Genomic DNA, 24,285 nt, shown 5'->3' on the forward strand with positions numbered 1-24,285 from the left:
TTCCTGGCTTTTATCCCCTTTCTCCTGCTCTTCCAGCCTGCTACTCTGGGCGGCCTGAGTTTCCTCTCCTCACCTAATCCCTTTGGCTGATTGCTCTTCTCTCTGGCTTCCTGGCTTTTAATCCCCTTTCTCCTGCTCTTTCTGCCTGCTACTTTGGGTGTCCCTGAGTTGTCTCTCCTCACCTGTAACCCTGGGGCTACAGGTAACTCAAAACAACAATGAGATATCATCTCACTCCAGTAATAACAGCAAAGTTTAACAGATCAGAATATAACAAATGCTGGCAAAGTTGCAGAGATATTGGAACTCTTGTGTACTACTGGTGGGATTGTAAAATGGTACAACCATTGTGGCAAACGGTATGACATTTTCTTAAAAAACCAAAAATAGAACTACCATTTGACCCAGCAAGTCCATTACTAGGAATATATCCTATACAGGTGAGAGACAGTGCACAAACAGACATATGTACACCTATGTTCACTGCAGCACAATTCACTATAGCAAAGAGATGGAAACAACCTAAATGTCCATCAACGGATGAGTGGATAACCAAATTATGGTACATGCACACAATGGAATACTATGTTACATTAAAAAGAACAATGAGGGATACGCAAATCATCTCACAACATGGATGAGCCTGGAGGACATTATGCTGAATGAAGTAAGTCAACTACAGAAAGACAAGTACTGTATGAGCCCATTACTGTAAAAAGACAAAGAAGGGTTTGCTTGGGAAAGAGAACTCACTTTGTAGATTACCAGGATGTGGAGGGAAGGGGAGGGATTAATTTTGGGCTAGTTGCATCCCACGTGCTGATATGGCTAAGGGGAGGGATATACAGAAAGGATCTGTCACCACTATGATAACATTAGGAAATGGGAGGACACCGAATTGTGCACATAAGGGATAGATGACAGATGCTAATACCAACCAATGTTTCCACAATACTGCATTGCCATTAACACCAAACACCAGGCTACAGATAAACACATAAACACCTGAAAGGATCAGATGGGGGTCAATGAACAGGAGTATACTCTAAACCAAGGATACATTCAGCTAAGGCCAATCTTGCACAGACACCAGTGACACAAAATACCTGCAATCCTTACCGAAACAATAGAAGACAGACACAGAATAATCCCTCACAGACACCCAGACACTATGGGAGAGAGATCCAATAAATCTCCTGTCTCAGGACCATAGCACTAGGGGACACCAGATTTAATTGGCACAACAAAATATATAAAAGTGTTGTTCCGCATCCTACATTGGTAAGTAGCAACTGGGGTCTTAAAAGCTTTCAAGCAGCCATCTAAGATAGAGCTAACAGTCTCCTAGCATTGGAAGCGAAGAAGAATGCAAAAAAAAAAAAAAAAAGGCATTTGGAAGCAATCAGCCATAGGACACGATGGCACGATGGCCCTTGAGACCAGAAGAACTAGTTGGTGCCCAGCTACCAATGCTAACCACTCAAGAAAGGATCAAATCTGGAGATCCTGGATAGAATGGGACAAAAAACGTGGAACAAAATCCAAAAACTCAATAATGACCAGAAGTACTGATCAGATGAAATCTGATGAGACCCCCAATACTATGGCCCTGGAATACATTCTGCTCCTGAAATAAAACTCACCCCCAGGGGCTGGCTCTCAGTCCAATAGTTAACAAGATGTACATGCAGACCACTCAACCCAGGATGACGCACCCACATACTCATGGTAATATATCCCTTAGAGCAATAGATCACAGAACACCAGAGGACCAACATTCAAATTGAGGAAATGCAGGACAAACAGAATTGCATAAATATAAGGGGCACAGGGGGAGAGTTATTGGGTAGGGAGGGAGGAGCCTGGTTAGGGTTGGACATGGTAAATGGGGAGTAAAACTAAACATACACATAACGTTGAATGTAAAACAAGCTCTTAAAATAAAAAATAAAATAAAAATAAAGGAATTATTCGAAATGACACTATAATATATCTACATTCATCAAAAAAAGTAATTATTAAAAACAAATATGCTGCACAACTCTATAATTTAATGATTTATAGATAATGTATAATGAGAACCCAAGCCTCCGCCATCAAGTCGATTATGACTCATAGTGACCCTTTACATGTATAACGACAGCATATACTAATTGTAAAAGAATGTTTCAAGATCTATCCTGAAGTACAATGCTGTCCATGATAGGATAATATCCATACACCTACAAGCAAGGCCAGTTAATACTACTGTTATTCATATTTATGTACCAACTGCCAAAGCCAAAGACAAGGAAATTGATTTTTACCAACTTCTGCAGTCTGAAATTGACCACAAATGCAATACAGATATGTTGATTATTACCAGTGATTGGAATGCAAAAGTTGGAAACAAAGATGAATCACCAGTACTTGGAAAATATGGCTTTGGTGATAGAAATGATGCTAGAGATCACATGATAGAATTTTGCAAGACCAAAGACTTACTCATTGCAAATTCCTTTTTTCAACAACATAAACAGTGGCTATACACATGGACTTCACCAGATGGAATACATAGGAATGAGATCAACTACATTTGTGAAAAAAGGCAATGGAGAAGCTCAGTATCTTCAACCAAAACAAGGCAGGAGTTTGACTGTGGAACAGACCATCAACTTCTTATATGCAAGTTCAAGTTGAAGCTGAAGACAATTAAAACAAGTCCATGAGAGCTGAAACATGACCTTGAAAGAAGTGTAACAGCACAAAAGTCTCAAGGAAAAAAAGTTTTCTAGTATGTCATAGACACTACCAAGAGCAGTCAGTTTGAAAGAATAGTGCAGCACAGCAAACGTGTTGCAGCAATTTTACTTTCATGTTGAAACCAACATGAGTGCAAAACCAATACATCACAACAGAGCAGTGAATCACAGAGAAATGCATCCAGAACCTTCATCAAACTCGACTCAAGACTGGACTTAACTTTTAGATCTCCTCATTTGCTTATACCAATAAATTCATTTCACACAACAGTGTAGTAAATTACATGATATGGCTTTTCTAGCCATAGTATTTGTAACTCCCACTTCACCATGAGTAACTGAGTAGCTGCTTGTTAAAAGTCATCCACCTGGAGCAACACAAAGCAATCTTCAGGGAAGTTCACTCTCTCTGAGGTATATAGAATTCTGATGTTGGGATTGGTTAATTTGGCCACTCTGCCAGGCTCAAAAGGAGCCCTCCTAGAAGCAGAAGGGAATCTCTCACTGCCGGCTGAGAGACATGCTGCTGAGAGCGACGCACTTGCTGAGAGAGAGATGTGCTACTGAGAGAGTGAGAGAGACTGCTGGCTGCTGAGTGAGACTGCTGGCTGAGAGAGACTGAGCATGTTCTGAACTTGAATTGTAGCCTGTTGCTTCCCTAATAAACCCCATAATCTGTGAGTTCTGTGTGGCCACTGCAGCGAATTACTGAATCCAGCAGAGAGGTGGTGTATGCTACAGAACGGATGGTTGGTGTCAAGGTTAGTAAGAGGGCTGGAGGATGGCAGAATGTCTGGCCTCATAAGAACAGGCCTCGGGCTGTTGATGGTGATTCTGTTTTCCTCTTCTGTAGTTAGAGGATGTCAGAATATGCCACCTCCTTGCCCCTTTCACACACACTCTTAGATTAGATTTTTTTTCTAACATACTATACAAAAGATTAATCTTCCTTTACATTTACTTCAACAAAAGCCTATCTTCAATTACCCTACAAAATTATTTTTTTAAAAAAAAGTTAAAATTATCTAATATTTTCACTTGCAGAACATTTTTACCACAATCTGACATAAATATAAAATAGTCTATTCATTTCACATCACAAAATGAGAACAAATTGAACTTTGCAAACTTCATTGTTTGAACCACTGACCTCCTGGTTAGCAGCCAAATGCCTTATCCACTATACCACCAGAGCTCCTTTTCTGAAGCTCAATTTTCAAAATTCAAAATTATCTTATTCTCTGGTTCTATAAAAATGCTTGATAATCAGGAAGCTGCAAAATATAAACATCTAAAGAACTAGGCCAACACATTTAGAAAACAAAAGAGATATTTCTAAATTCAACATTATTAACGTGAAACATTCGTGTAATGAATTTAAATATTTATTGGGGGATGAACATATAAATACACTGCAGAAGAATCTATTGCTATATGTTAATGTCAAGAAAATGAATGAACTTTGAACTTCTGCTAAAAATCATTTGAGAACAAAAAATTGTTTTGTCTTTTAAATCGATGTAACCTATACAACTGTTAAGGGAATCAAATTAAAAAGAGATAAATGGCTCCTTTAAACCAGTTAACACTGGTCTCAGATAAACAAGAGACCCTTCCCTCAGATTCTTTCCAGGCAACAGAAAGAAAATCAAAGCAAACACTAATCCTAAACTATAATTCCCTGGCACAACATAATCCTAGTTAAATCTCAAACCCACTGCCACGGAGTCAATTCTGACTCACAGCAACACTACAGGTAGAGAACTGGTCCATGGTGTTTCCAAAGCTGTCAATCCTTACAAAGCTGACTGCATCATCTTTCTCCAGTGGGGTGGTTGGTGGGTTTGAACCATCAACCTTTTGGTTAGCAGCCTATTGCCTTAACCACTTCACCACTACTAGAGATTCTTAGTTAAATCCATCCACCTGCCAATTTCCATTTAATACCAAGAAGCTAAATGTGGCTAAGAGAAAACATACAACCATGTGATATCTGTCTTTGTTTTAAACGCATGACTGTGGATCTCTGGTAGGTTCTTAGTGCTGCTTGGCAATTCTACCACACTCTATTTGTCTAAATGTCAGGAGCCCTGGTGGCACAATGGTTAAAACGCTCAGCCCCTGACCAAAAGCCAGTGGTTCCAAACCCCCCAGCCACTCTACAGGAAAAGATGTGGCATGGCAGTCTGCTTCTGTAAAAATTAACAGCCTTGGAAACCCTATGGGGCAGTTCTATTGCTATAAGGTCACTATGAGCTGGAATAGACTTTGCAGTGGGTTTGGTTTGGGATTGTTACCTTCCTCTCTCTTCAAAAACACCCAATACCTCCTATCCCATCATCTCTCACTTGCTAATCTTGCTTTCTACTTCACTAGGAAAATAAAAGTCAAGAGAGAACTTCCAGTGTACCCTGCCACTTCTACCTATCTAACAAAACAAGTTCAGTCAAGTGGATTTTATCATGGCAACCCATATGTGTCCAAGTAGAACCATGCTCCATAGAGTTCTCAATGGCTCATTTTTCAGAAGTAGATCAAGAGGCCCTTCTTCCAAGGTGACCCTGGGTAGACTCAAACCTCTAACCTTACAGTTAGCAGCTGAGCGTGTTAACCATTTGCACCACCCAGGGGCTTCTCTAACCATCTACTACATGCATCTATATCTACACACTCTGCCTGCCCTGTTATGGATAAATGGCCCACACTCCTACTGAAGCTCATACGACCAGATTCTATTTTCTTTCACTTAATAAAAAGCATCATTCCAGCAATTTTCCACTCTCCCACATATCAGTAATTTCCTTTCTACCGCACCATTCCCATCATGATAGAACATGCTGTAATTTCTATGTTTAAGAAAAAAGTCTCTTGACCCCATCTCCCTTTCTGAATACTGCCCCATTTTCCTCTTCCTCTTTATCAAAAAGAGCCTCAAAAGAGTGGTCTATATCTCCTGTCTCTAATTCCTCTCTTCTCATTCTTCTTAAGCCTACTCTAAACAATGTGTTGCCCTCAACACTCCACATACTCCAAAAAACAACTCTGGTCAAGATTACTAATACCTCCATATAGCTTAATCCAATGGTCAGTTCTTAGAATTCACCTTATACAACTGAGATCACCAGAAGCTGACACAACTGATGATACCTTTCTACTTCAAACACTTCCTTCACTTGACTTCTAGGATACTTGGGTTCCAGGATACTACAATCTCCTATTTTTCCTTCTATCTGACTAGTTACACTTTCTCTATCTCCTTTGCTGGTTAGGCCTCATCACCTTTACCTCTTCTCTTCTCTACCTATGCTCTCTACCCAGGTAGTCTCAGCCAATCTTGACTTTAAATACCATATATTCACTGATGACTTCTTAATAAATATCTCCAGTCTAGGCAGTAAGTTAGACCCCTCTGTGCTGGTTACCTAGTGCCGCTCTGACAAGAATATACCACAAATGGGATGGCTTGAAAAAACAGGCTTTATTCTCGCACAATTTGGAGGCTTTAAGTCCGAGTTCAAAGTGCCAGGCTCTAGGGGCTGGGTGAAAGCCATTTGACCTTGGGCTTCAGCTCTGCCTCCTGCTCCTGGCTTTTCTTCACTAAGCTGCTGGCTACTGAGGCTGACAAGCTCAAGGATGACAAGTAAAAAGGCATAGCCCCTACATTACCAAACCACACGGCAGGCCATTAATTCAAGTCCATTGAAAGTCCCAAAGTCAGCAGAGCATGGCAGGCTGCTAAACAATGACACAAATACATACAGGGTTCAAGTGTGCCTAAGCTAGAGACCATTCCCAAAACTATTTCTTGTATATGGGAAGCAGACCACATACCCAAAGGCAACTACTCAGCTGTTCACAGTAGATTCCGCCATGGAGTTAATTACCAATCTCACCATGGGGAATAACTACATTCAGCTTCCCACTCAACCAGGCCCAGCCAAGCTGACACACAAACGTAACCACAACACCCTCCTTAAACTTCAGACTTTTACATCTTCAATTGCTTAACTGACATTTCCATTTGGGTATTTTATAGGTATCTTAACAAAAAACAAAATCATGATCTTTACTCATGAGGTAGACATTTCAAAGGTTCACAATATCCAGTGTTCCTCTCCTTTGGGGCACCTGGATGACAGTACACAGTGAAGTCAAAGGACTTCTGGTCAATTCAATATGAGCTAAAGTGTCACGTATTACTTCCAGCCTAGGTGGTGAAAAGTCTATTGGTGATTCTCCAATCTCTCTCTTTACCTGCCTTGGCAACTGATAATGCACTATGTTCTGTCTAGATGGTGTAGCTACATGTCATCGTTTTGGAGGTATACATGAGGGAAGTTCAAAGCCTCTGTTAGCCACGTTTCCTTAATGATAACAACAGATCTTCTCACTGATCCACACTGGACATATATCATTAATAACAAATAAACTTGTATGTTTAGTCATTGTTATGGATTGAATTGTGTGCCCCCAAAAATGTGTGTTGGAACTCTATTCCTTCTACTTGTGGATATAATCCTATTTGGAGATAATTTTCTTTGTTATATTAATGTATTCATATCAGTAGGAGTTACAAGAAGATCAGATTAGACACAAAAGAATACACAAAAATCAGGGAAACTACAGAAACTAAGATAAGGATCCTCCCTTAGAGCAAAGAGCCCTCTCCTCCAGCTGGTGCCCTGAATTTAGACTTCTAACCTAAACTGTGAGAAAATAAATATCTGTTCTTTGAAGCCACCCACTTGTGGTATTTCTGTTACAGCAGCACTAGCTAGCTAAGACAACCACTGAGAATTTGGGATTTTTAGTTCCTACTCATGGTGTGGAGTATAACTGCTCCACAAGGTTTTCAAGGCTATGACCTTTCAGAAACAGATTGCCAGTCCTGTCTGCCAAGGTATGCCCCTGGGTGGATCCGGACTGCCAACCTATCAACCATTTGCACTACCCAGGGACTCTCTACTCTCCAAGGTCCCTCTTTCTCTCATAACCCATATCCAAATCATCAGCATATCCTGTACCTTCAACATATATCTAGAATCCAACCACCTTTTAGTGTCTCCACTACCATCTTGCTCTTGAAGTGGCACAAGAAAATGAAAAGGTAAGCTATAGACAAGTAGAAAATATTTAAAGCATTTATCTGAATGATTTGCAACCAGATTACATAAAACTCTCAAAGACCAAAAGTAAGAAAACAAACCACTCCATTAAAAATATTTTTTAAAACAGATATTTCACCACAGAGGACATACAGATGGCAAATAAGTACATGAAACTATGTCCAATATCATTAGTCACTGAAAAAAGGCAAATTAAAACCACAATGAGATACCACCACATACATATTAGAAATTAAAAAGACTAACAGTTGATGAGGATGTAGAGGAACTGGAAAAACAGACAATTTTATAAAAAGTTAAACATACACCTATGGCAAAAAGAATACTTGTACATAAGGGTAACAATTGTCCACCACTTCAGAAGCTATTTTTGTATCTATCAATAAGTGATTATTCTTTGGCTGAAAAGTCCTAAAACATAGGCCTACCATATGGTCCAGGCATTCTACTTTTAGGCATGCCTACGAAAAATGAAAGCATATATCCATATACGTTCATAGCACCTTTATTTGGCATAGCCCCAAACTGTAAACTGCCCAAATGTCCATCAACAGGTGAATGGATAACAAATTGTGGCATAAACCAAAAAAACACACTCACTGCCGTATATATGATTCCATTTATAAAATTCTGGAAAAAGCAAACTAGTCTGTAGTGACAGAAAGCTGATCAGTGGTTACCTGGGGAGGACGGGTTCTAGGAAGGGCAGGAGAGAGAGGTTACAAAGCAGCACAAGAAAACATTGGCGAATAATGGATATGTTAGATGGATACATTCATTATCTTGATTGTGACAATTGTGATCACAGGTGTTATTAAATTGTGCCTCCTAAAGCATGTGTTCAAATTCTGAACCCTATACCTGTTAATGTAATCCTGTTTGGATATAGGGGCTTTGTTATGCTAGTTAGATCACAACAGAGTAGAACTCGCTGCCATTGAATGATTCTGACTCTTATCGACCCCCACTGGGTTTCCAAGGCTGTAAATCTTTACAGAAGCAGACTAACAGAGTAGAGTGGGTTCTAAATATAATCACCGCTGAGTTACATAAAAAAGAGCAGATTAGACACAGAGGCTCCCACACACTGGGGAAGACAGATACCATGTGAGGATCACAAAGGAACCAAGGAATACTCGGGGCTACCAACAAGGAAGGAATCTATACACCTGAGACCCTGATTTGGACTTTTAGTTTCCAGAACTGTGAGAAAATAAATTTCTGGCATTTAAAATCATCCACTTTGCAATAATTCTGTTACAGCAGCACTAGGTACACAACAGGTGCATACATAAGTGAAAACATATTAAAGTGTATATTTTAAATAATCACATGTCAATTGTACTTCGATAAAGTTGTTTGTTTTTTTAAAATACATATATAAAAAAAAAACTCACTGCTGTCAAGCCATTTCTGACTCACAACAACCCCTCCTTGGGTTTCTGAGGCAATATCTCTACAGAAGTAGATTGTGTAATCTTCCTTCCGATGAGTGGCTGGTGGATTTGAACCACCAACCTTCTGGTTAGCAGTCAAATGCCTTAGGCACTATACTACCATAGCTCCTATATGTATATGTATGTATATATATATATTATATATATATATATATACACACACACACACACACACATACATACACATATATGCATACACACACACACACAGCATCCAAATCAAACCAAACTCACTGCCGTGGAGTCAGATCCAACTCATAGTGACCTCTCCTTGAGTTTCCAAGGCAGTATCACTATAGAAGTAGATTGCCCACTCTTCCTATTGAGGAGCAGCTGGTGGGTTTGAACCGGGAGCCTTCTGGTTAGCAGTCAAGTGCCTTAGGCAGTATGCCACTAGAGCTGCTATATACAGCATAGTAGGTCATTAATACATACTTTTAGAATGATGAAGTGGACAAAAATGAAAGAAGAGCCTACAAAACAGCACAAAGCTAGAAACAAATTTAATTGGGAACCCCTTATTGTCTTCCTTCATTCGATAGTAGTATTTTCTGAACCAGAAAATAGAGCTAGAAAGGAGAAATAAGCTTTCTTAAAGAAAAAGCCCCTCATTAGTATGAAGTTGTAAGGTCTTTCAACCAAAGGAGAATATTTAGCCTATAAATAACTTCTGAAATGGGCAACTGCTAATCCAGTTTGTAAGCACTCTTCTTTTACCACAGTTGTCTACAGCTGAAAATTTCTCTGAGCTCATCTCGGAAACCTGGTCTAATTTCTCCTGTTTTTGTGTTATCCTTATTGGCTATTAAAACACTAAACTGACCCTTTCTTCATCAACTTCTTGTTGTTGTTGTTATGTGCCATCGAGTCGGACTCAACTCACAGCGACCCCTCCTTGGGTTTCCGAGGCAGTATCACTACGGAAGTAGATTGCCCCATCTTCCTTCCGAGGAGTGGCTGGTGGGTTTGAACCGCCAGCCTTCTGGTTAGCAGTCAAGTGCCTTAGGCACCACACCACCAGAGCTCCTTACATCAACTTAGTTTGTTCCGAATTTTTTACAAACTAAAGAGTGGCCAGAGCTGGTGTTCTCAGTCTACACATCTTGGATGAAAATTTCCTTTCTTTGGATTCCTATGTGAAAAAGCCACCTTCTCTACTTCATTCCTCTCCCTTGCTCTTTTCTTTAAAATCCTAAATTCCACTCATCATCATCAATTTTGTCATCTTCCTCAACATATGAATCCACCTGCTTCTTTCATAAACTGCTATGGTTATGAGTTTTCTGCACAACATGGCTCCTCTGTGTTCAAAACAGGCATTGAAGCACAACACCCACCTATGTTTAAATAAAGTTAACCCCAGACTCACCTCATTTCCACCAACTGCCTTGGTTAAAATCACTGCAGAAGACACAGGGGGTGGCATGCAACCTACTGTCTGCAAACTGAAAAATAAAAGAAAATGCAATTATAAATGGTTTTCACTATATTCATTCTAATAGAGCAAAACTGAGCAAATGAAAACAGAAGTGTTTATTGACGCACATGCCTTGTTGAGTTTATACAATTACATGAGAGGTCATAATACTCAGAAGATGCTGCACACATGAGCTCAGAGCTCTCATTCTGTTCCACGGGCTTGGGAGATTTTATTTTGGAAGGTACTTAAGCTCTTATTATACAATTCAAAAATAGCCATGTTGTAGTGAACGTAGTAATTAAAACAGTAAAAATGGTTGATCGATTGATGTTATTGTTGGTGGCTAATGAGTCAGCTCCAACTCATGACCACCTTGTACATAACAGAATGAACCGCTGCCCGATCCTGTGCTGTCTTCACAATCTCTGATATGTGTGAGCCCCTCGTTGTAGCTACTAATAATTTCTAAGTGGTTTTGCAGTTGTATTTTTACTCAAAGAATTCCTACAAAGAATGCAAGAAAAAGATTTTTGCTTCACCTGCAAATATCTTCATATTTGATAAATGCATATCATCTTAGGATATTTTCAGGTAAGGCAAAATCTTTTGACATGTTTTTGTAGGAATTCTTTGAGTAAAAATACAACTTCAAAACAACTTAAATATTCAAAAATATTTAATGAAACACAAGTTTACATTTTCAGATTCCTTCCTATTCAATAGCAGTTCTCAAAATTTTATCTCATAAAAGAAGTTGATGTGTTGTAATATTATTATACAAATAGCCAAAACACAATCACATGTTTCTTGAGTTCAGATTCTACAATATCTATTCTCAATTTGGTTTTTATTAAACTATGTGCATACTCCTCGGATCATGATAAGTCTATTCTTTTAGTTTAGGATAGAAATAAATTGTATGATCAGTAAATGAAACTATGAGGGAGATAGAAGACACAGAGTACCTGTCTTAAACATACTTTGAGTGGGTAGAATTACAGATGATATTTATTCACTTTTGTAAGACTCTATTATCTAAACTTTCCACAACGAATTTATAATACCTCTGAAATAAGAAAAAAAAAAGAGTAAGATATATTACTTCATTTTGACTGAAAATATATACTTAGACACATTTTACGGACTTTCCAACTCAATTTAATTCAATAAGACTTGTTGACTACCTACTGTAAGAATGCAGTGTGCTGACCCTAGTTATAATAATTAATTGTAGATATTAAATTTATCACTAAACTAATTCTCATTCCATTCACTTATACCAATCTGGCCATGTCATAAGAAAAAAAATATTAATATCCCCTAAGTCTTGTAGCCTAATTTAATATTCTTCCAATTTTAAATTTATAATTCATTCAATATGACCTTCTTTTAAGGTCTATTTTCCCAAATGGTGCTAAAATTGCCTGTCCTACTTACGAATTCCTAATCTCTCAGCCTTTGCTATAATCACCACCACCATCATCACTAATACTTTCTGAGTATTTACCATGTGTGGTAGACACTTTACCTGCACTCTCTCACTTACTCCTCACAAGGATTTAAGATACAATTATTATTCCCATTTTACTGAAGAAAAAACTGAAGTTCAAATAGAAGTTAAGTAACTGGCCCAATCTTATAAAGCCAACTATCCAGGGTCAAAGTTTTATTCTACTATCCAGGGTCAAAAAGCTTTTTCTAGGCCTATTCCAGTCTGTCTCCTTCCTCTCCCCCACCAACAGTATAGACAGGCTTTTCTACCCTTTTCAGTCTTTTAACTCTCTTCCGGACCTTTCCCCTCTATATAAATAAATAAATAAATAAATAAATAAATAAATAAACAGAATTCTCCACATCTTAGGAAAAAAACTTAAATTATATATTGAATACACATGCTTTCTACAAGTAGGATATTACAGGAGGGGCCATTTAAAAAAAAAAAAAAATTCCTTAAATGGGTTGCAGGAGATTCAACATACAGGTATAGATAGCAGCAAAATCAGTATTGTTGCCTGCTTGAGATACAATCCTACTTTTTGCAGTGTTGCTCACCATTGATCTTCATTAAAGAGTACAGAACATAGAGTATCTGACTCCATGACCACACCACTCATTCTCTTTATTTCCCTGCAATCAGAAATTCTGCCCCTTCTACTAGTGAAAGCAGCAACCTAAACAGTAATCCCTTAGCTACCAAATCCAATATCCTTTCCCCCATCTTAATTCTCCTTACTGTCTTCCTTCTCCAGGTACTCTACTCTATTGGTTACCACAGCATTTCATCATTCAAATTTTGTCTCCTATCTCTTAAATCAAGGAGTTCTGGTGGTGTAGTGCCAAAGGCATTTGACTGCTAACCAGAAGATTGGCGGTTCAAACCCACCAGCCAGTCCTTGGAAGGAAGACTGGGCAATCTACTTCCATAGAGATACCACCTCAAAAACCCAAGGAGGGGTCGCTATGAGTCAGAACTAACTCCATGGCTGGTATTTTCCTAGATCTCCTGCCTTATTCTCAATCTTACTTCCAAATCTATAAGAATATTTTCATATTTACATTTCTAGCCCTAAACATCATTCCCAAATTTGTGGCTGCCTATGACTACCACCTCAAACTAAACATGACTCACATTGAGTTTATATACTTCATAAATCAATTTTCACTCTGGATTTACCTATTTCTGTCAATGGGACCAGTTTTTTCCTAACCACCCAGTATAAAACTGGAGTTATTTCTCTTCCTCATGTTCTTCGTAAATCAATCAGTCACCACAACCAACTTTCTATTCTCCATGACTATTGCTATCATCCCTATTCAGATGTTTTTTGCCAAGTCTGGACACTTTCATTTAGACTGGCTGAATAGTCTCCCTACCTCCACTCTTGCCCTTTAACATCACAAGGTAAGGAGTGTGTACTCAGAATATATTTATTCTGATGTGATCCTGAGGTAGGAGTCAGCAGCTCCCTCAAGTTAACATGCTAAGTGTGTACTCTTTCAAACTGGAGAGGAGGAGGAAGGAGAAAGTGAACTAGGCAGGGCTTTCTTTGAGTGAGCTAGGCTAGTGTATAGCCCTTTAAGTTCCTGAGGTAAGAGGTATGTGCTTGTTGTACTTAGCACACTGAAACTGCAAGCGCTACTCTTCTGATTATGTACCCACTACAATGCCATGAAATTCCTATTTCTTACTGACCACTTTTCAGCATGTTGTTCTCCCTTTCAGTATTTAAGAGTTCTCCATCATCTATAGATACAAACCCAAACTCCTCAGCCCAGTAGTTTAGGTCTTCTGAGACCTAGCTCTAATGAGTCACTTTACCTCTGTCTCTCATTAACACCTTGTTTTAAATCCTCTACTTTAGGAGTACACACTTTCTGAGCCTCTTACACCATAACTGATTACACCATTCTTTTTCACAAAACATATGCTGCCTCTTTGTGGTTAGTTACTGTTTTGTATATATGTCCCATGTATTCAATTCAGTGGTAGAATTCTGGTCTCCGTGTCTGGTCTGTCAGTGGAGGTTTGCATATTGGTATGATGCTGAACAGGTTTCAGTGGCGCTTTCAGAGCAAAACAAATTAGGAAGGAAGGCCTGATGATCTACTTCTGAAAATCAGCCAATGAAAACTCTATGGATCACAACAATCCAATCTTCCATTGTACATGAGTTTGCCATGAATTAGGAGCCAACTCCACAGCACCTAAGAACAACAACATTCAACTAAACAGGAAGTTCCCTGAAGGCAAAGAAAATGACTTAATATCTATCTATTTCTTCCTTCCTATTCCTACACATGGCAATAAACATCAGTTCTTGATATGAGTAACACACTGTCACTCTAATAATGATGTCATCAAATTTATATGGCATTTTATGCTTTATGTTCATTATCTCCAACTTAATCTGGCTCAAACAGCATTCCTTATTTTTCCTGTTCCTAATCTATTTCTCCCTAGGTAAGCCATCTTGTGGCTCATACTTAAAAGCCAGGAGTTTTTCTAGGTTGCTTCCATTCCTTCTCTGTATACATCTTATCCACCAGTGGGTTTGGAGGGCTCTAAATGCATGCAAAATATATTCTGCGTGTGTCTATTGTACTGCTTCCTTACCACACTAGCCTCCAAGCTGCACTCCTAGCTTTCCTTCTGGCCCTTCTAGGAATGATTTGCAAATACAAATCAGACCACATCACCTCCTTTTTAAAAAACTCTCCAATAGCTTTCTATAGCACTTAGAATAAAATCTGAATGCTTGACCATGACCTACAAGGCTCTCTATGACATAGTTCCTAGCTCTTCAACCCCAAATCATATTATTATCTCTCACTCTATCTCTAGGCTCTGGTCATCATGAGTGACCCTCCAACACACTAGGCCTGTTCCTGTTGTAGAGCCTTTGCATATTCTGTTTCCATTGTCTACAAAGTTCTGGTCCCAGAACTCTGCAGTCTAATCACCATTTTGCCCACCTAACCAGTCTCAATCATTGTTGTTGTTGTTATGTGCCATTGAGTAGGGCCAAATCATAGCAACCCCTTCTTGGGTTTCTAAGGCAGTATCACTACGGAAGTAGATTGCCCAACCTTCCTTCTGAGGAGTTGCTGGTAGGTTTGAACCAGCAGCCTCCTGGTTAGCAGTCAAGTGCCTTAGGTACTGTGTTACCAGAGCTCCCACTCTCAATCATATCACATTATTTATTATCATCACATCACTTACATCTATCTTGTTTAGCTATTTACACGTTTATTGACAATCATACCCTGAGAATCTCCCCAAGTTCAAAACTGTCACTTCGTCAATCATATTCATCTTGTTCCCCTAATTCCTTGCAGATGAGAGAAGCTATATAAATGACATGAACAAATAAATGAGAAGTGATTTCAAATGATATTCCCAACATTGTTATAAAGTAAAGTAGTCGGTAAAAGTATGGTTATCTCCATTTTATAGACAGAAAAACTGAGGCTCAAAACTATTAAATGATTTTCCCCAGAGTTACATAGAATGTCCCTAACTCCCTAACTCATAACTCCATCTTTAGGCTCTCAGTCTAGCATTTTATCTACTATACTATGATACTAAAATGAGGTTAGTTTTCAACCCCTTCAAGTAATTTCTAAAACTCATTAAATTCTTTTAATAAGCATGGCAATATTTTTAATGGAAGAATAAAACCAAACCAAACTCACTGGCACAGAGTTGATATCCTACTCACAGCAACCCCCGATGGGTTTCCGAGGCAGTAAATCTTTACAAAAGTAGATTGCCCCATCTTCCTTCTGTGGAGTAGCTAGTGGGTTTGCACCACCAATCCTCTGGTTAGCAGTCAAATGCCTTAGGCACTGTACCACCAGAGCTCCTATTACTAATTCAAGTGTTATATCAAACATAAAGTAAAAGAAGTGAAAAAGTAAATGTTTGTCCTATATATATATTTTTCCTTTCCCTGTAAGTTTGAAAAACACATACTATGCTCAACCATTATCTGCACATATCTGGTAACATGTCGAATGGAAAGGTTAAAGCATTCAATTGACAACATATGTTATATGTTGTTCATATACATCTCAGATCCTCCACTCCCTTCCATTCTTCTCCCAACACCGCTCTTTAAAATTTCTCAGGAAAGTGTCCATCCTAGAACCTTGAGATTAAGCATGAGGATGTATTTTAAGATTCCATTATAAAGTCTTCCAAGAATTTCCCTTAGGAAATACTATTATAAAGAATAATAATGTTTTTAAGATACCACATATATATGTATATAGCCACCACTGAAACAATAATGTCACTTAAAGATGCCCCATTAAAAGTAGACCCCTCAGAAGATTTAAACATACCCTTTTAAAAGCCATTCATTGATGGGTGTGATTGATAAAAGCTGAAGAAAAAGCCATATTGTTGCTGGGAAGAATGCAAGTGTAAAGATCTGAATAAAAAGATGCAGTTTTATATGCATCAAAGCACCGGTCAGCTCCTGGAAAAATGAAGGACACAAAATAACAAATGTAAGAAAACTATTTCTGAATAGAGTTTGTGCTAAAATAACATCAAATGAATTAGTGTTTGGAGTAATTTTATAGTTTAAAGTTTTATCTATGCACATGTGCATAAGGGACAGAATTTTAAGAGAAAAGTGTCACTCATGATGATTAGAAAAATAATTTGAAATAAAATTTCTGAAATATTCTAATTTCTTTAATATACAACATACCTCAAAAATTCAGATTCATAAGATTCTAGATGATTAAGCTAACTACCTTTATAACTACCTTCTCAATTTAAGAATTCTTGATACTACAAATAAATATTTATATGATATATAAATATTATATATACAAATATCTGTATTTGTTGACACTGTAAAAAAAAGGAAAAAAAAAACTTTAGCAGGACCTATTACATTTTAATTAAAGATAATTAATCTCTATTTAGTAAACCGGACCTAATAAGGCATCAATTTGGCAAGATGTTACTGAATCTACACACAAATAACAACTTTTTAAAATGTCTTCCTCAAGGATATTCTATAATTCAAAATAGCTTTTCCCCAAAAATTGACTCATTAGACTTTTTTGTTGTCAACATTTATTTATATGCCAGGCACTGAGCTTGGCACTGTATATACGTTATCTCATTTAATCCCCGCAGCAATCCTATTAGGCAGATATTATTATTCCTATTTTACTGGTGAAGAAATTGAATTTGAAAGCTTTTGCCGTTCAGCTCAGAATCAAACCCATTTCTGGCATCTTTCAAATCCATGCCTGCTTCCTCCATTATTTCAGAGTTGCCCCAGGAAAGGGGGCTGGGGGAAGTATACATTAAACATGACAAATCAGGTACATTTTATGAGTCTTACAGCTGAAAAAGTTTAATTGGTTAATCTTTTGGGTTCAAATATATACAAACTATCAAACATTTGCATCTGAATTTCTTTGAGTTATGTGGTTATTCAATTCAAATAAAACAAATGCAGAAAGTAATACAAAAATTATGGTCCTTTAAAACATGCAGGCAGTCATTAAAGCATATTTAGATACCAGAAATTCATTGGTTGCAAACACAGCACTGTATTACCCTCACCCCTAGACCATTCAAATAAGAAGTTCAAGAGATTCTCAGCCTCAAAAACATTAGCCAAAGTTTATTGATTTAACAAACAGTAGGTTAATGTGGATTCAATGACTGATCACCACATTCTAGAATCTCTCAATAGCTCCTACTATCTATCCCCCAGTGTGGAGACACCCAGCAGCTCCTTTATGGTCACAGGATGTCCCTGATGATATCCAAGGAAATACAAATCTGGGTGTAACTCAGCACCACTGGGCACTGTACTTAAGGCACTGTACTGCTAACAAAAAGGTAGGCGGTTTGAACCCACTACCCTCTCTGCAGAAGAAAGGTGATACTATTTAGTTCTATAAAGATATATATATATATATAGATAGATAGATAGATATAGATATAGATATATATTGATATTGATATATTGATATATATATATACAAAACTCACTGCCCTCAAGTCAAATCCAATGCACAGTGACCCCTTTGTATTTCTGAGGTGTATCCCTACGGAAGCAGATTGCCCAATCTTCCTTCTGAGGAGTGGTTGTTGGGTTTGAACCACCAGCTTTCTGATTAGCAATCAATTGCCTTAGGCACTATGCCACCAGAGCTCCCCCATAAAGATAAACAGCTTTGGAATCCTTATGGGGGTCACTATGAGTCAAAATCAACTCAATGCCAGCAGATATGGTTTTTGATTTTGGGCAACACTAGTAGCTTTGGTGGTTAGTGGTTAAAGCATTGGGCTGCTAACAAAAAAGATGGTGATTTGAACCAACCAACCACTCCATGGGAGAAAGATGAGAGAGTCTGCTGTTGCAAAGATTTATAGCCTTAGAAAGTCTATGGGGGCAGTTCTCTGTCACAGGATCATTATGAGTCAGAATCTACCCAATGGCAATGGGTTTGGTTTTTTGGTTTATGGGCAACACTGGGCATACTAGAAGCTACACTGAGGCCTCAGATCAGACCTAACTCTCAGATGACAAAGAGTACTATCCTTAAACTAAATAAGAATTTTAAAAGTTCCACACTAATAGCACAGAATTCTCAGCAGTCTTGAGACTGGTTTAATCTCATTTAAATGTACTCAGAGGCATTTAAAACTACATCCTTCTTTTTTGTTTAAAAAATATTGTAATAAAAAAATGATTAGCCTGTATGTAGGACCTAAGCATTTGTACATACATCTGATAGGAATATAAACAATATAATTTTTTTGAAAAATAATTTGGAAACACATATCAAAGGCTAAAAAACAATCACATTCTTAAAACCAAAAAGTTCATGTCTAGATTTTTATCCTAAGGATATAGAAAATGATTATAAACATCTATATATAGAATTTATCACAGCATCATCTATTAGAGCAAAATCCTGGGAATAACTTAAATCTCCAAAAGTGGGAGAACAATTAAATAACATGGTATAACCAGAGTGCTATGAGCTGTTGGGGAGCTCTGGTAGCATAGTGGCTAAGGCATTTGACTGCTAACCAGAAGGCTGGTGGTTCAAACCCATTAGCCACTCCTCGGAAGGAAGGTGGAGCAATCTACTTCCGTAGTGATACTGCCTCGGCAACCCAAGGAGGGGTCTCTATGAGTCGAGTCCAACTTGACGGCACATAACAACAACAACAACATGAGCTGTTAAAACTATACTTGCAAGAATGTGGGAGTACATGCTCTCTCCAACTTTACTGATAAGAGTATAAACTGACACAATCTATGAAAAGCAATCTGCAACTCATTCCTTCATTCAACAAATACTAAGGGACAAATACACACACACACACACACACATATGCCAAGTATCTGGGACCATTGTACTTGGAATAGCTATCACAATTTAAACTCTACATATCATTAGATCCAGTAATTCCAGAATTTATCCTTCAAATATGCTCCCAAATGTGGGAAATGGTATATTTTAGGTTACCCTTTCCAGTATTGTTTTTAATAGCAAAATCTTATAAATTACCTAAATGTCCATTAATAGAGGACTGATAAAATATGAGATATATCCATAAAATGGAGTACTAATCAGCCTTCAAAAAGAAACAGGAAATTCTTATGTGTTGATAGGAAACAATCTCCAAGATCTATTTAAAAAAAATGGTATAGTGCCAAACAATATTAAGTACTACAAGTTATAGAGAGGGTATGTGTGATTTGTAAAGAATATCTTGGAAAGAATACACAAGAAACTGTTAATATTGGTTGTCTCCAGAAAAGAGAATTTGATATCTGGTGGAAGGCTGAAAGGAAGGCTTTTCATCATACATACTTCCTTACTTTATGTTTCTGAACTGTATGAATAAATCATATGCTCATAAAGGTAAGCAAATTTTAAATTATTTTATTTTTAACTATAGCTAAATGAAGATAAATTAAGTAAAAATATTAAATTACATGATAAATAATCATTATATAATGTTACATAGAAAAAATAAGATAATATGTGTATGTATTTGTGTGTGTATCCCAATTTTATTTTTCAAATATTCTATGTATAAAACATATGTTTAGGGAAAAGAAAGACTAAAAAGTGCCCTGGTATTAATAGCTATCTCTTTTATTCTTTTCTAATCTTTGTCCAATGGGTAAATACAACTTTTATAATCAGAAAAAAAGTTATAAAACATAAAATGTAATTAGAATATACTCAATTCAACTCATACCGACCCCTCCTTGGGTTTCCAAGGCAGTATCACTACAGAAGTAGATTGCCCAACTTTCCTTCCGAGGAGTGGCTGGTGGGTTTGAACCGCCAGCCTTCTGGTTAGCAGTCAAGTGCCTTAGGCACTATGCCACTGTAGCTCCTAGAATATACTAGCTGACCTAATAAACTTAGAAATAGCTGACATTGTGTCAGAAGAATGGTACAGTTAAGATCCCAGCAAAGTAAGTCACAAGGGCCTAGAGACCATGTTGGGCCATGTGAGGCCTCTTACAACAGGGAAGTAACAGGCATGAAGTGTTCCTGAGGAAAGTTTGTAACATGGTCACTTTAACCCAATGTCATATATTTTCTGCATCTCATTTGTATACCATAAGAATAAAATAAATTAACACTGAAAATAAAAAGGTAAGTAAACACTTTAAAGTTCATTTTATACACACACACACACACACACACATATACAAAACCAAGCTCACTGCTACTGAGTTGGTTCTGACTCATAGCAACCCCTCCTTGGGTTTCTGAGGTGGTATCTCTACATAGTAGATTACCCAGTCTTCCTTCCAAGGAGCGACTGGTGGGTTTGAACCACCAGCCCTCTGGTTAGCAGTCAAAATGCCTCAGATACCATGCACCAGAACTCCTATATAAATACATATATGGAGACCTCTGTTGGTGTAGTGAGTGGATAAGGCACTTGACTGCTAACCAGAAGGTCAGCAGTTCAAACCCACCAGCTGTACCATGGAAGGAAGATTGGGCGATCTACTCCCGTAAACATTTACAGTCTCAGAAACTCAATGGAGGTCACTATGAGTCAGAAAGGACTTGATGGAAGTGAGTCTGGATATATATATAGGAACTCTGGTGGCATAGTGCCTATGGCATGTAAGTGCTAACCAGAAGGCTCCACTCCTCAAAAGGAAGGTTGGGCAATCTACTTCCATAGTGATACTGCCTTGGAAACCCAAGGAGAGGTCGCTATGAGTCAGATCCAACTCGATTGCAGTGAGTTTATTTTGGGTTTTTTTTGGATATATGTGTGTGTGTGTGTGTGTGTGTGTGTAATATATAATGTGTGTGTATATATATAAAGTTTAGGTCATATACTCATATAAATACCATCAATCATGAATAATTGAAAAGATGACTCTGCATACATTTAGGTTATTCACCTGTAATACAAGTCAAATTCTATTACAATAAACTTAAGGAGATTCTCCACATAATGTACTGATTATACCAGAGTCTCACTGACAGTATCAAAAATTGCTTAAAATCAAGGTCTCTGACTGCAACGTAGAAATGTTTTCATTACATACCAATTTCCCTTCCAACCCATATTTAACCTTTATCTGATTCACTTTCTGAGAGTCAGCTCATAGCTCTGGATTTAAAACAAGCAGCGTGAGCCTCAAGTTTAAAATTTGTTATATTTATTTCCAAGTTAATGGGATAAAATTTTTTAAAATAATCTGCTTAGGAAAATAAGGAAAAATCTGCATAGATTTCCCTCCTTGGGAGCCTTTTGAGGCCCAGAGCTTCCTGCTCATCTTTGTAGCTATCTCAAGCACAGTGCCTTTTGGCATAGGCATTAGTTGGTTTCTGTTTAATTGAATTGGTCCTGTCATAACCTTTTAGGTATCAAATTCTCTGAAACTACAGGTTTGAAGCTAGCTAAACATAAAATATATTTCCAATATGACTTGACTTCACTTAAATACAACAAAATTTCAGAAATCTTTTCAACAGGTATTTCAAAAACTAGAATCATCAACAATCAGAAGACTGAAGATTTAGACTTGTATTAACAGAAAGTATCCTTTATAATTGTAATATATGTAAAACAAACTTTAGAATACATGTTATTGAATCAATGTATGAGCAATACTATATGAGCTATTCAACATAAATCAAACTTGAATGGGGCCAACATAAATGCTTTCTAAATAAACTCATCAATAATAAATTACCCAGTGTTTCCTATGTGCAAAAGTGCTCTAGTATTCTAGGATGTAATGGATGCAAAAAGAGTAGTCCTAACTGAAACAAACTTGGGATTATTAACCAGAAAACAAATAACAATAAAACAGTTGCCTCCTACATTACAACTATTCAGTTGCCCAGGAAATTAGCAGGACTTAGGATGGTTGAAAATTACACAATGATGCAATCTAGGCCATCTTAAATGGCTCTTGAAAATAACTTAAATGTTGTATTAGTTTGAAAAGGGCCTTTGATGGAGGAAATGGCTTGGATGGCTACTTAGATACAGAACAGAATCAGGACATTTCATAATTAGATCCAAATTAGCTGGATAAGTCTGAAGGTTTCCTAGGTGCTTACAGAGGAAGTCAATCCTTAGAGGGCTCAGAAAGCTGTGACATTCTTCTTTTTTCAACTCCTGCATGTATCCCACAAAGTTGGCTGCTGTGCAGAATAGCATTAAGTAAGGAGTGAGAGAAATCAAGTCTCTTGCCAGATTTCCCATGGCATAAGTAACAGCTGTAGCCATTAACAGCCACCAGGGGACGTAGTTAGAGCAACGTCCCAAGTAGAGGATTTGGGCAGGCAGCTGCTCCACAAAGAGAATTAGCCAAGGCCAGCAGGAAGACCTCAGAGTATGATCAATCCAGCACCAGGGCAGTGGAAAGTATGTTTCTATATCACTGTGCCTTAGACTTAAGAACTAACATTAGAATTCAGGTACTGACAGAAATAGCCTGTGCCTATAAGTGTTACTCATGTTTTTTTATATGCATATAATTTTCAAAAGCTGGACTTTGACATATTTAGGAATTCCTACACTGTCACATGTCAGTTTTCTTCAGAAGATCATATAGTTGGTGAGAATATTTAGAATTCTTGAGACACAGTTTATCAAATGTAGATACTGATCCTATGGATCAAAAATATGCCAATTAAAAGATTTATACCAACCTGAGAACTACAGAATACACAAATTCAGGAAAATCACCTTTTTCCTATTTTGCCACTAGAATCACCTTAGAAAGTAACTAAACTGACCTTTGTTAAACTCACACTTGTAAAACAAAATAGGGAAATTCTGATATTCTTAAAATAGATAAATGTAAGACATGATGCTGAAACAAAATTTTAACTTTAAGAACCGTTAAAAAAAATCCTACTTGATAGTAAGATTTCCCCATATACATAAGAATAAACATACTGGAATGACAACTTTAAAAGCTCTACATAATTCTTCAAAAGGAAATGGGCTTTTTCTCCTCTTTTTCTCTTCCACCAGAAGTGAAAAGAGAATCATAAAACCCACTGCCATCGAGTCAATTCCAATTTATAACGACCCTAGTGGCACAGTGGTCAAGCACTTGGCTGCTAACCAAAAGGTGGGCAGTTCAAACCTACCAGCTGCTCTGCAGAAGAAAGATGTGCTAATCTGCTTCTGTAAAGATTATAGTCTTGGAAACCCTATGGGCTGTTCTACACTGTCGTATAGGGTCACTATGAGTCAGAAAGAGAATCATAAATTGTACTAATTCCACTCTCTGATTTAAAAATATCTTCATTCCTTTATTTCCAAGAGAATCCTATGTTCATAAAACCTGGATCAGTCAGGAACATTAACGATATGTCTTCAACATGGATTGTGAAATAATATGAAAAATAGCAATGTTTCTCTTAAAACATCTATTAATAATTAATAGATAGGAAAGGCGGGGCAAGATGGCGGACTAGGCAGAAGGATTGCACAGACCCTCTTCAACAAAGAAAAGGGAAACCAATTAACACAGACACAGAAG

General features: G+C 37.6%; 1 protein-coding gene across 1 annotated transcript in view; it reads right to left on the minus strand.

Annotated features, from left to right (window-relative positions):
• The window catches only part of SLC10A7 (solute carrier family 10 member 7), a 427,489-nt gene that overhangs the window by 372,267 nt on the left and 30,937 nt on the right, over positions 1–24,285 (minus strand). The window contains exons 3-4 of the mRNA XM_007944113.1: positions 16,589–16,725; positions 10,694–10,769 (exon numbers count right to left, since the gene is read on the minus strand). Of these exons, the coding sequence (XP_007942304.1) occupies positions 10,694–10,769; positions 16,589–16,725 (213 nt within the window). The remainder of the gene's footprint in view (positions 1–10,693; positions 10,770–16,588; positions 16,726–24,285) is intronic.

Source organism: Orycteropus afer, unplaced genomic scaffold, assembly GCF_000298275.1.
Source record: "Orycteropus afer afer isolate SDZICR_OR568_19922 unplaced genomic scaffold, OryAfe1.0 scaffold00120, whole genome shotgun sequence".
Taxonomy (NCBI): domain Eukaryota; kingdom Metazoa; phylum Chordata; class Mammalia; order Tubulidentata; family Orycteropodidae; genus Orycteropus; species Orycteropus afer.